Here is a 13,324-nt window from a genome sequence, read left to right as displayed (position 1 = left end):
AACTTGGATTAAATAAATAAAGTGAATTATTTTTAAGATCATTTTAGACTTCAGATTATTTTTATGTATCTCAGTCCCTGAAAAAGGCGCGGTACAATCCAAGCAGGCTCCTAGTCCATCACAGAAAAAAAAAACCTCTCACCAACTCTGATGGGATTTTTCTCCCAGCAAAATTCTACGTTAAATTAAGGAAGAAATATAGAGCAGCTGTCAAAATAAGGATCTAAAAGAATGACAGAGCTGCTCTGTATTGACTGCAAACAAAGGTGTCGTCCTGCATGCTGAGGACTGAGCCTGTTATCAAAAATATTCAGATCTTAATAAAGACTAACAGATGGATCAACCTTTTTATATTTTGACATTTATTAATAGGTGACAGAGCGACTTTTACCACTGAGGAAAAATCTTCCGCTATTATTGTCAAACATAGGCACCAGTTTATTTCTACAGATTTCAAACTAAAATCATGTTTCAAATCTACCTTTCAATGAAAAGAGATTAAAGAGAAAAAATGGAATACGTGTGGTTTAATACAAATAAAAAAAAGAGACCAGGAAGAGTGTTTTATGCCATTTATTCTCACAATTGGTTACATTGCTAAAGTGTACAAATTGGTGAGCAGCAAACGGAAGCTAACACATCCATCGAATGGACGGTGGGTGTCTGTGTGAGTTTGACAGAAAGGCTGCGAGTCCACTGCTGCTGCCCTCTTCCTCCTCTTCCTCAGTCTGACGCTCTGAGCAGCAGTGGACCCTCAGCGGTAAGTGATCACTGTACAGGGTGAAGATATATTCCTTTATCTGCTTTGTTTCTGCGAACCGGGAGCTTTTTGTGACGTTTGAAGAGTTAACTGGGGTCTGAAATGATGACAGCATCAAGACTTGCTTCCAACTAATAAAATCAGTATATACCTTTTATAAAATAGAATAAATAAAATAAAAAATAGTTTTGTTCAATACACGCCGTCTCTCTTTCGACCATGCAGCGCTCCTCATGACTTTCCTTTTTCTCCAGATCAAAAGAATGCATAGATAAAAATCGCACAGTTAATTTCAGCATCAACTAAAGTGTAAAAATGTCCAACCGCCTCCTCGCTTTTCATTATTTGCTCTCATATTTTCCTATCTACAACAATTTATATAAGTATTTTACACTTTGGCCATTTGGTATGATTCAGAAAAGGCTTTTTTTTAATTTTTTATAACGTATAAGAAAATAAGAGACATTCAAAAATAAAGGCATAGCTTATAACAATGATAAATGTTACACTGGGTGGGTTTTCTGTACACACAGATTTCATCTTATTCACATGTCAACATCCTTCTGCGAAAAAGGGAAATCTGCTGAATTTTCTCATCAGTCTCTGTCACAAAACAAGTTCCTTTTAGTTGTGTGAATTCACGTTAGAGCTACGGGCGAGACAACAAGAAAGATGCACCAACACTCTTGTCTCGAGTTAGTACACCACACAGAAACTGTTGACTTCTTCCAGCAAACTACTGACTTTCACTGAAGCAGTGTGTGTTACTTAGGTTTTACGTTATTATTGCATTACAAGCACATCAGGCTTTATTTTATGGAGTCATCGAGGAAGACAGAGAAGTGCAAGAAGTAATATTAATGAAAAAGGTATTAGTATTTTAAAAATCAAAAGTTAGAAATAGTATGGTTAATTTAAAACCAAATAAGCTCAACAGCAGCAAAGGGCCAAGGTTGTGCATCATCTTTACCAAACGGACCAGTCATAAAGCAGTAATATGTATTGGTGTGTAACGATTTGATATATGTAATAAATCATCTATTCGAGACGACACATGATACTGAGACGAGGATTTAAGTATTTTTAGGAAACTTGGGAATTGATATTTTTGTGCGTTATACAGAAAAACTAATTGACGTTGATTATTGTAGTTTGAATGACAAAAAAAAGGTATAAAAAATTATGTTTGTGTTTTCTCAACTGAAATGTCCTAAATTTTAAAGCTTTGGGATGAGACCATCTGCCTTTTTGACATGGCCAATATAAAATAAAAAATAAAAACCAAAGAAGAATTAAATCAAAGGCATGCTGGTTTATTTATCAATCAAATTATGTTTGCTATAGTGTCAAATGTGTAGAATGGCGGTCTTATTTTTCCTATGGCATAAAGTCTTCTAATTGTAAAACAACAAAATGCAGATAGTGCACATAAATATGAAACCATGAGAGGTGCTAATAAATAGTTTATGCAGGTTACTTTCACTGAAATTCGTATTGAAGGCAGTCATATTGGACAAAAACCAACTTTCTCAGTAGAAACTCTGACTGCAGGGGGCGCTGTTGTGGTGCTTCCAAGTGGGAAGTCTATAAATCACGTGACGCTGTGCTAGACCGCCATGACACAGACTTTTTCCTTATAGGAGCGACATTGGTCGTAATAATTCAGCGACATCTCACTGACCTCGCTTCACGCTGCTCGGACATGAAGACCAAAACTTTGGGAAATGAGTCGACAAAATCCTTTAGAGTGGGATGTTGAAGGATTTAAAACAATTTTACACCAACTCAAAACAAATTAATCTGAATCATAGAAACCCTTTAAAGAAAGACGCTCCCGCATCTGATGCCGTGGGTGGATTTAATGTCTCCACGAAATAATTTCATCATTTACCCTTGAGGCCCAAGTATTTCATTAAACCTAAAAGGTTTAAGAATATAGTCAAAAGCCAACAGTTTTTTCCTGGTGGTATACTAATTCTTTCATAGGACATTTGATCTATAACAATTAGTCTGCTAAGCCTCAACCGCCTGAATTAATCTTGTATAACCTGTCAGATCTATGAGTTAATTGTTTTTAAGCAACGTTAACACAATTTGAGTTTAAAAAAAAAAAAAGCCAAGTTTCTGGTGCTGTGATTGGATAACGTTTTGGAGGAGGGGCTTAGCAAACTGTTCTGATGTTTAAGGTGGAATAAAAGATGATCTTACATCCAAACATGTCAGCTATGTGACAGTTCAGAGACAGACAAGGGAAATAAGGGGATTTGTGTTTTTTTGAAAACATACCCATGGCACTGGTGAAAACAAATTCAAAAGAAAATTTTCTTAAGCAAAAGCACTCTGGCCTGTGAAAACAAATAGCAGCGCCAGAAAGTCCTGCTCGGTTTGAGCCCCTCCAACGTTCTGCTGGGTTTTCCTTTGAAAACCGAAGGCTGAAATAAAAAACATTCCTAAAGTCTCCTTTCCCTTCCTCCAGGTGATCCACCTTTATTACAGGACCCAGCGTCTCCAGGGAGTGAGGTGGGACTGAAGAGAAACTATCAGATTTCCCTCCAGCATACTGATGTCTCCTGTGTTTGAAGCAGCAAGTCTAGCACTGAATACCAGTGAGGGAAAACTGTCCCACAGCTCTTCCTCTGATATGGCTATTATCTGTAATTTCTTAAAAGAAAAAGGAACTAAAGAAAAAACAAACAAAAACACAGGAAAGATATGAAGGATGATTCCGGTGACGAGGCACCGCTCGTCCCGAGGCCAAAAAGTATGCAGCCTTCTGATTTTCCTCCTCTTGTCTCTGAAAGCAGCAGCACTGTTTCCACATCGTTTTGAATGGTTCACATTTAGATAAAACAAACAAACAAAATAAACAACAACTTCATGCACGCTCAGCTGAACAGGTTGCACTGGAATCTCTCAAGTCCGTAGCAGCTTCCTTTGTTCATCCAGGAACAAGAACATGATGGCTTTTCTCGCTCGTTCTCTCTCTTTGTTTTGTTCTGACGTTTAGATTTACTAAAGGACGACGAGAGGGAGAAGAGCCACTACAGACTAAACGATGACGGGGGAGTGTGGCCCGGTGTGGAGCTTCATGCTGACAGGCGCAGACACAGATACACAGAAAGCATGGAGAGATGAGCGTTTTGGTCAGCGACAAGCTCGGTCATGGCGCGAGTGCTGTGCTTGAAGGAGCGCCTCCTGCTTCTTCTTCAGGTTGTTCCCTCTTCTCCTCGCGCCGTTACTGACAGAAATGAGAGTCATGTACACGACCATCATGGATGCTCCTGTTTGATTCGGAATCTTTTTTTTTTTTTTAACAGCTACTCGACTGAGAAACGCTTAAGATTTGCTTCCAAAAAAAAACAAAAATAAAAAGCCACTGGAGACTCCACCACGTTCTACTGCTGCTAAAGTCTGTGATGGAGACGGGGTCTTGGCAGCGAAGCGGTGATGTTTCCGTGGTGACCCAGAGCTGTGTTGGGAAGCCCGTACCGGCTCGCTGCCGTTACTGCGGCAGCTCTGTGACGGGTCTCTTCTGTTTGAGGGTGTCGATGAGAGACAGGACGCCTCGCTTCACGCTGGTCGATACCCGACGGGAAACGGAGTCTCCGGGGGGCGACGAGCCGCAGGCCTTCTGGGAGGGCGGCCGGGCCACCAGACACTTCTGATACCGCAGCTGAGAGACAAAAAGAGAGAGAACACAGAGGAAAACTGTAAATAACGGAGAGTTACAGCTGCTGAGTGGACGGCGGTGGAGGTGTGTGAGAGAAAGACGGAGAGTCAAGGAGGAAGCTGGACTGGCGCAGGCTGCTGACTGTGATCAATAGTAATGACTAACGATTCTTGCCACCGTCAATCTGCTTCGGAGCGAGTGAGTCTGTGTGTGGCCGTATATCCAAAGTTCAGATGTGTGATCAATGGCCTCGCCTGCAGTGGACCAATCTCATATGTCAGCCAGCAGACGGAGAGGTGCAGCCCAAACCGACGGGCTGGCAGAAACGCCACACATTGCAGATGGTGCTTTTGGGTTGTAAACACATCAAACATAAGGACAGAATAAACACACTGTGAAATCATTAGTATTCATTCATTCACTCAAGATTACTGTAAACAGTAATTATCACCAATGATGATGATACGTTAAATAAAAAAATATTTTTAAAAATTACACACAGTGCCTTGCTGTAGTATTCATATCCCCTTTATGTTGTCAAGTTGTTACTACAACGTTTTTTTTATTTTTTATTTGTTGGCTAACACACACTAATACATATTTTTGGATCATGTGAACATGCATTTCTAACTCACTATAGCATTAATAAAATGTTTCTATTGGACCCTGAAACACTGACATATTTAGTGCTGGACCTTGAAATGTCAAAACGAGCTAAATGGCTTTCAATCATTTTTAATATTGATCTGCGCCTTCCCGCTTAAAATGAACAACTATCAGAAGGGAAAAGAAAGTAGGCCCAGTTTAAGACTTAAGATACAAAACATTACTGAACATTTGTTATTTCACCAGCAATCAGTCATTAGTAATTGTGCATCTGTGATTTAACTATGGATCAACAGGGAAGGATGTCATGTTTAAGGATGAAATCAAAGCTGAAATACAAATTACATGTGCAGCCCTACCTGCAACATTAATCAAATTTATATTTAGCCATTATTGTTTGACAGAGTGAGAGGAGAAATAAATAGTTTGTACAGCTAATTACTGTAGGGAAAGCATGGAGGAAGAAAGTTTGGATGGTGCAGTTATTAACCTGATATGTTGTACTCTTTGAACAGCCCAGTTGTCTGTGTGTGTGCGCCTGTTAATGCTGCTGGAGATCAGACCAAAGTTAAATCATTTTATGCTATTTCACTGTTATGTGTCTATTAACCTTTATCTCCAATGTTATTACTGACAACAAAGATAATTAAATTGATTTCAGTTTCTTTTCAGATTTTATGCATCCCTTATAAATATTAAATGCAGACATATCAAAGCAATAAACATGGTTTCTTTGCTGTTAATTAGTTTTAAAGTAGCACATATAAAACAGAAGGATAAAAGCACAGAGATTTTAACACTGCGCTCTGAGGTTATTTATTCAAAGGGGAGAAGAAATAAAACACAATTTCTGCCTCCAAACTATAGTTTTGTAATCTTCCTACTTCTTCTCTTCGATTTATGTGTTTCGGTCCAGTTAGACTCACCATGCAAGCAGCCTGCACGGCTTCAGACACACTTCCAGCATTGGGCTCACACCAGAAGACATGGCAGTCGAAGCGATGGCCGCCAGCGTCCATGATGAAGGCAAATGAGTGCACGTCACGGCCGACGCCCATGAAAGACAGGAAACGAACGCGGCACTCCACCAGCACCTCCTTTTCATCCTGGTCAGAAATATGGGTGTGAGATTAATCAAAACAATTACCTTCATGTAAAAGTTGATTTGAATAAGACATAACACAACAACTGGATTGAGTCATGCACTTAAACAGCAATATATATTTATTCAGAGGTACTATGACCGTCTTCCACTTTATTTGGAGATTCACAGAGAAATTAGCTGCTGATTAGAATCTGATGATTTAATAAACTGAATTGATTTAATAAATTCAACATTTCTAAGGAGTGAGCTTGACAGCAATCCTCAGTGTGGAAGTTGGCACCGAGGGATGAAAAGTAAAGCCTGTCTATTTTCAAAATCAATGAGGTGTTTACAATAAAGTCAGAGTTTCAATATAATATGTGGAGGATGATAGTTTTATTTACCGTAAGTAGTATGCATTATAACTGCTTTGTAATAACTTATCATTAGACTTTTACTCTACATTAAGCTCATAACTGAGGTGGATTTTAGTAACCAAGATCAATAAGTGCAGGGAAGAAGTTTGGAGATTGTGAAAAGCAACAAGAGAAGTGACAAAAACATGAGTTACAAACGTATTTTATATTTTCTTTTCAACATTCAGTAACACTTCAAAATTATGTGATCTGAATGTTTTGCAGCTCCAAGTCAGATGATGGATGTAAGGAACTATTTAAAAGGAAACATTATCTTTTAGAGACCTGTCTGCGATTCAATGGGACTGCAAGAAAGCAAGCAAGAGCAAAACTTCAGGTGATAACTTTGCTGAACAAAGCACAGCAAAGTTTTTCTGTTTGAACTTCCATAGTATTTAACCTCTGTCATCAAATAGGCTTCATTTGAAATGCAGCCAGCTTTTGGGAAATCTCAAAGTTCAAGGGTGTTCCCTAAAGGCCACTAGCACTACTGCAAGGGCAGAAAAACTTGATCTCAATTACTTGCGGTTAAAAGAACAAAGTTCTTGCTTGCAAAAACATTCATAAACCCAGGGAGCTTTCTTTCTCTTGATTAGAACACAAGAGAAAGGTTCTGCCTCACAAACAAGCTCCAAGAACTTAAAAACCAGGGACAGAATGACAGTACTTTGTTCTTGTAGCTTTGGGAAAGAGAGCTAATTTCGCTGACTTGCAAAGTATTTATTGGCCTCAACCTGCAGCAGAAAGACGTCATATTATTATAAGCTGTTGGAAAGGTACATTAATCCTAAAGTAGTGAGCCTTAACAGCTAGTTAGACCTGATTAACTTAGCAATGGCTACATCGGGCAACCTAATCTATTTTCAGTCTGAGCAACGACAAAAATAAAATCAACTCAGCAGCACAAGAAAGTGTCTAACTTGTCTAAGAAGACATTTTCTGTAAAAAGCAGCAGAGAAAGAAAACAGGAGAGTTTAGCAGGAACAGTCAAGCAGCAGACGTCTGACCTTGTCTTTGCTGATGGTCACAGTGGCATCTGCCACATTAAGGGCCACAGGAGTCCAGTCTTCTCTGTTGGAAGAGCCAATCAGACTTTCAATGGCTCCGTTCAGTATATCCATGCCTGGAAAAGAGAATATTATAGCAAATCAAACAAGGTTCACAAATGAAATCACATTTGCACCAAATGTAACACTGCAAAGAAATTTCAAACTACATTTGCAGGCACATGTCGGCATGTTACACCGACCTATTGGTCTGGCCACAGGCATCATGCCCAGGTAGAGGACCTGAAACTTCTGAACCAGCTCTGTCTTTGGTGTGGGAAACTCTGCTGGGAAAAATTCATCATGACATTAACAACAGCTTGGAGCAACAGGAAGTGTTATACAATGTAGTGCATTAAATTACACCATTTCCCACCTCAACATTAGGATCTCACGTTTCTGCTATGATATATTTCAGTGTCAAAACCAAACTAGAGGTGAAGCGACATCATGACCCAATTCAAACTTAGTACTGCTCTCAAATAGGGTTTGTTAAGTTTTATTTAATTAGATGAAATAAAAACCTTCAGTATGAAGTTCTTGTAAATGAAGTATTACAAACAAATATTTACTGGACAACAGGTGGTAATTCACATGTCTGTCAATATCAAACTGTCAGGAACAGCCAATCAGAGCCAAGAGGAGGGTCTTAGCGATGCTAATCATACTCATGTACATGCACACAAGTGCCGCTCACACCATTCCTGTCGTTCCAACTCATAATTGCGGGTTTGCTGCAGCTATGCTTATAGTTCCTAAGTTCTCAGAAAGGAATTTATAAGTTTTCAAATTTTGCAGTTTTCTCAGAACCCCAATGCAGCTTTAATGGGAATTTTCAGTGCACCAATACTTGTAAAACCAGTTGTTTTTTTTAAAGAAACAATTGTTTACATATTTATCTACTGAACAAATGTACTAAAATTAAAAGGTTGGGTTTTTCTAACCTTTCCTGACACAAATTATGCTACCTTAATAAAAGATTCAGGGTTGGGGGTTTTAGACATTTTTAAACAGGGTTGCCAACAAATGTGTTTGATGAAATGACATGAAAGAATGAAATACTTCTCCTTCATCTTTCTTGGAAGTGTGACTGTGTAAAGAGGAGATGACGCAACACTGAGTCATTATGCTTGTGCACTGGATCCTAAGCCCTTAAAACCTGCAAGGTATTTGATACTTTTTCAGAATTTGTAGTTTTGGTAAGGAAACTGGATGGGAGTGAGGAAGAATGCTGCTGGGTGGTAAATATATTAGAGTTTAAATGCGTTTACTTTTCTTTTTTCGTAATTGTTATTTTTTTAGGGTATACAAATGCATTCACCAAATAATGGGCAGTCAATAAATTCGATTTAATTAAATAGTCATCAACACTTCTATGTGCAGTAGAGCTTAACTCAGCATAACAAAGTGTACAAAACAAAGCTTTGTACACACAGATATAAACATTGTTATTTAGAGCCATATCAGTGGAGTTTAATGACTCCAACATGACTTGTATTTCTAGCTGCTCTCATGCTCCTGGTAAAAACACGCCGCTTTAGCAAAGAATGTTGCTGTGAAACATTCACTATCCTCCCACACTGCCCCAAAGGTGATAACATTGACTATTTTGTGTCTCTTGCAGAATTCATCGTCTCTCCATACATACACACACACACACACACACACACACACAGAGGGTGAATATATTGATGAAGCGCACCTTGTAAAGGGAGGTCCAGCCCTGCCTGCATCCTGTCCTGGAGTGAACCTCCTGCCATGGCTTTGGCATTCTTTCGCTCCGTCATTATCTACAGAAAAGAAAGGATTTTCACACCGAGGCGGAAACACACACACAGGAAGAAAAGAAAAGATGTAATATTGTGTGTGAAAGTGGATGAGAACAAGAGCTGGAGGGAGATGAAAACAATTACACGAAAGAGCGCTGGAGCAGCTTCACAGCTGATACTGTCTTGCTGTTTACCCAGTGAACACAGGAAAACACAGAGAAAATTAAACCAGTCACAGTTTAAAACTAAAAAGATAAAACATTTCCTCCAGCGCTACAATTTAAAGGCATAAAGCAACAGAACCAAACAGCTCAAAGAGAGAGAATCATTCACACTTTCTAGTCTTCTATAACAGCGTTTCCCAATTCCGGTCCTCAGGCCTCCCTGCTCTGCATGTTTTAGATGTGCCTCTATTCCAGAGCAGCTGATTCAAATGATTGCATGACCATCAAGTGCTGCAGAAACCTGTTGATCACCCATATATTCAATCCAGGTGTGTAGCAGAAGGGAAACACCTAAAACATGCAGGGCAGGGAGGCCTGAGGACCGGAATTGGGAAACGCCGTTCTATAACATATAATACGCCAAACCTGCAGCACAGAGTTTTTAATCAGGAGTTTGTCAGATCAGAGGAGCAGCTCAACTGACCCTGCAGTGACCAGTTCGGATATTTTCCAATGTTATACATTAGATATATTTTACTTCCCTTTCCACATCTTGAGAAAAAAAAAAAAACGACCACACTGATCGCTCCACCACTTCTTCTCTTCTTCAATTAAACTCCCCAAAATTCTGCAGTGCATCACTATCACATGACCAAACACACATCACATGACCCGCCTCCTCATCTTCCCCTCCAGAAACAATCAGCAACAAGCAGGAACCAAATATGACATCCTCATTGTGGAGTAATTAGTAGTGATCACATTTTATGATAAGACTTAATGCATAAGTGGCATTTTTTTCATATCATCCTCATTGTTATCACCCTATTGCTTGTATTAATGCACCTGAAGCCACTGGTGAGGTTGGAAAATCTGCAATTAATCATCCACAGGGGGAACCTAACCCTTTTAGTAATATAGTCCATGTTTGGTTTCAATGCACTGAGTTGGGGGTTTACAATAAATTGAAACAACCAAGTCCCAGATGAACCTATAAAATGTTTCTGTTTCTACTGTGAACAGAACTCAGCTCCAAATAAGATCATAAACATGACTAACATGACATTTAAAGAGCCCCTCCAGACTATGAATTAAAGCTTCAACTCTACCAATATTTTATTGGAACAAACAAACATCTATTAATCCCACATTTGTAGCAGAAACAGTAAAAACAAATGACGGTTCAATTATCAGTGTTCTGGCGCTGTTTTAAAATGAATCTAGTATATTCACAAGAAGAACCGTACAGAGTACAGGACACCTCCTGATAATTGTGTTTGGCTAGAAGAAACAACAAGGACACCAATAACCTGAGCAAAGATAAAACCAAGTACACATATTGTAAAATTTTAATGATGAGGTGAAACTAAAATCTTGCCAACATCATTTGGCAGGCAGTCACATCACAGAATGAGGGTGATGTTAAAGCATTAATTCGGCATTTCAGAGGTTTCCTATGTGTGTTAATAGTGTGGTGCGCCGGGCGTTCGGCTTTAGGAGGCTCATTATTCAACTTGACTTTGATTTTGCAGCATCCTGCTGCTTGAGCAACTCACCCTGGAGCAGATCTCGTGCAGGCTTGTGGCGATGGCTTTGGCCGGCGTGTCACAGCGGAACACATGACATTTCAGGATCCTGGTGTTTTTGTCCCGCGCCACGTACGCAAAGTCCCTGAAAAACAAAACAAGTCACCGTTTAACAGCGATATGTCTGGGGGCACAGACGAGAGCTGAGAAAGAAGTGACGCTTATCGATGCGATGCAGACACATTCATACACATACAATACAACTTTTTAGGACTGTTTTCCTACTGAAAGATAAACTCCTTCAGTGGCCAAACAGGTTTTATCAAAATTTATCTGTACCTTGGTCCATCAACTCTGACCAGATTAGATGGACCTGGTTTGTTCTTTAATGTTCTCTAACAAACCACTGAGGACATCAGATCTCAAACAGCTGGACAACTAATAAGGTGACGTCTGAAGTTAATACGTTGCACTTTTCTTTAAGGTTATCAGAGTAGATTCGAATACAGATGCAAGTCACACTAATCAAATGTGAGCAAGTTCATGAGGCATAAATGTTTTTATCATTAAAAAACTTGAGGATGATTGTGGACCAGTCTACAACGTGGCAATTCAAAATTCAAAACACACAGAGCTGATGGTCTCTTTAAGCCAATATCCTCACACAGATTCAAACATTCCTGTGTGTCTGCACATCCAATAAAAAAAGATTGCAGACCCACACAGGGACGCAGGAGGTCAACCTGTGCATTTGTCGAGGGTGATACAGGATATCAAAAGCTACAGTGGAAATCAGAAAAAATGAGATACAGAGGAAATTAAACAATAAAAACTAACAGATATGGCAGAGGGGGGATTGTTTATGGGAGGAAGGAATGTGTTTACCTCTCTCTGTGTCCAAGGAAGCATGAGAGGAAAGGAGGACAGTTAGAAGAAAAATGAAAAAACACACATTAAAAACAACTGACTCCAGCAGGGAGAAAAGAGCTGCAAAAAGCCAGGCTAACACAGATATCTTATTACATTTTAGCCAGTCACTTCTCATCTTGTTCGCAGCTGAAAAAGAAATAAAAAAATAAAAAGAGTTTACTCAGAAGATATGCAAAAAGATATGCAAAAAGACAATGAAGTTAGAAAGAGGATTGGAGTGGTTGAAAAGTGAAAAAAATGATAAAATCTTGGCTTTCTCATGGCTGCTCATGTTTAGAGTTTCAAAAGCATCTTAAAAATGGTTTCAATTAAAATCAAATGTAATTTTTCCTTTCACTTCAAAGTTACAGGCTGCATTATTCTGGTTTAGCACATAAACTCTACAAAAAAACACTAAAATCAGGTTACTTGTGACATTAAAAAGTTAAAGGAGTGTGCATACATTTATATAAGCAAGTAAAAAAAATTGCAATTCAAAGCAGATATTCTAAGACTGCATTTTTGATATGAAGTGTTTAAAATAATGGTGAAGGCACGTGTAAAAGAACCAAACTACAGTCTGAATAAAAGAAATAAGTTACAGAAAGGAAAAGTGGAGAAACAGGGTGAGCGGCTGGGAGTGGCATCTCATTTCAAATGAAACGTGATCATTAGGTCAACGCCCGTTTGCTCAGGGAATCTACAATCCTGCGGCGATAAGTAAGTTTCATACCAAATAGACATAGGTGGTCACAGAAGTGCTGCTTGCACGGTGATAAAACAGCTACAGGCCTTCACAGCAATGAAAGAATCAGTGGGAGGAATGAACAGAACCATCTCTGCAGCAGATGAACTTCTGTTACAGAGACACTGACAAGTCAGTTGTCGGGCTTAATCAGCCCTGACTGGTGAACCAACCAGTGAATACTTTAAAATTTTATGTTTTTCTTGACTATGGGCTATAGCCCACCACACACTGTGCCGTTTCAAATACTGTGCAGGACTTGAACATGTCACACCCTCTGTGCTCCACATCACAAAATCTTACCATTAACTCCTGTCTCACCACATGATTGAGCTGTAGGAGAATTTTGTCAGAAAGGTTCGAGAGACATAGTCCAACAATAAATAGACGAAAAGTTTCATGTGCTGATAAGAAGAGGCAGACACTGCAAAGTGAAAAGAGGAGGAGGAAAAGGAGACGGCAGTGGAAGCATTCACGGTTGGACAAAAGAGGACTAAAGCCGATGTGTTCAGTCACACTAAATGATTTATTTATTTTTTTTCAGAAACTTTATATCCCTGCCAGATATTGTGAATATAAAGTACTCTTCGGTGATGGAAGCTTTAAATCGGTGCTCTGTCTGTTACACT

General features: G+C 39.2%; 1 protein-coding gene across 8 annotated transcripts in view; it reads right to left on the bottom strand.

The window, feature by feature from the left end:
* Positions 1 to 557: 557 nt before the first annotated feature.
* The window catches only part of apbb2 (amyloid beta precursor protein binding family B member 2), a 55,922-nt gene continuing 43,155 nt past the window's right edge, over positions 558 to 13,324 (bottom strand). For 4 of the 8 annotated variants that reach the window (XM_023333568.1, XM_023333572.1, XM_023333573.1 and 1 more), the window contains 7 exons: positions 11,927 to 11,932; positions 11,072 to 11,186; positions 9,285 to 9,372; positions 7,786 to 7,869; positions 7,544 to 7,659; positions 5,963 to 6,142; positions 558 to 4,433 (listed from right to left, as the gene is read on the bottom strand). In XM_023333568.1, coding sequence (XP_023189336.1) covers positions 4,263 to 4,433; positions 5,963 to 6,142; positions 7,544 to 7,659; positions 7,786 to 7,869; positions 9,285 to 9,372; positions 11,072 to 11,186; positions 11,927 to 11,932 — 760 coding nt within the window. In that variant the 3' untranslated portion in view covers positions 558 to 4,262. The remainder of the gene's footprint in view (positions 4,434 to 5,962; positions 6,143 to 7,543; positions 7,660 to 7,785; positions 7,870 to 9,284; positions 9,373 to 11,071; positions 11,187 to 11,926; positions 11,933 to 13,324) is intronic. The other 4 variants (XM_023333570.1, XM_023333576.1, XM_023333569.1 and 1 more) reach the window with 3 other exon arrangements.

Source organism: Xiphophorus maculatus, chromosome 5 (assembly GCF_002775205.1).
Source record: "Xiphophorus maculatus strain JP 163 A chromosome 5, X_maculatus-5.0-male, whole genome shotgun sequence".
In the NCBI taxonomy this organism is placed as follows: domain Eukaryota; kingdom Metazoa; phylum Chordata; class Actinopteri; order Cyprinodontiformes; family Poeciliidae; genus Xiphophorus; species Xiphophorus maculatus.
The sequence above is the reverse complement of the archived record's forward strand: the minus strand, read 5'-3'. Positions and strand labels throughout refer to the sequence as shown.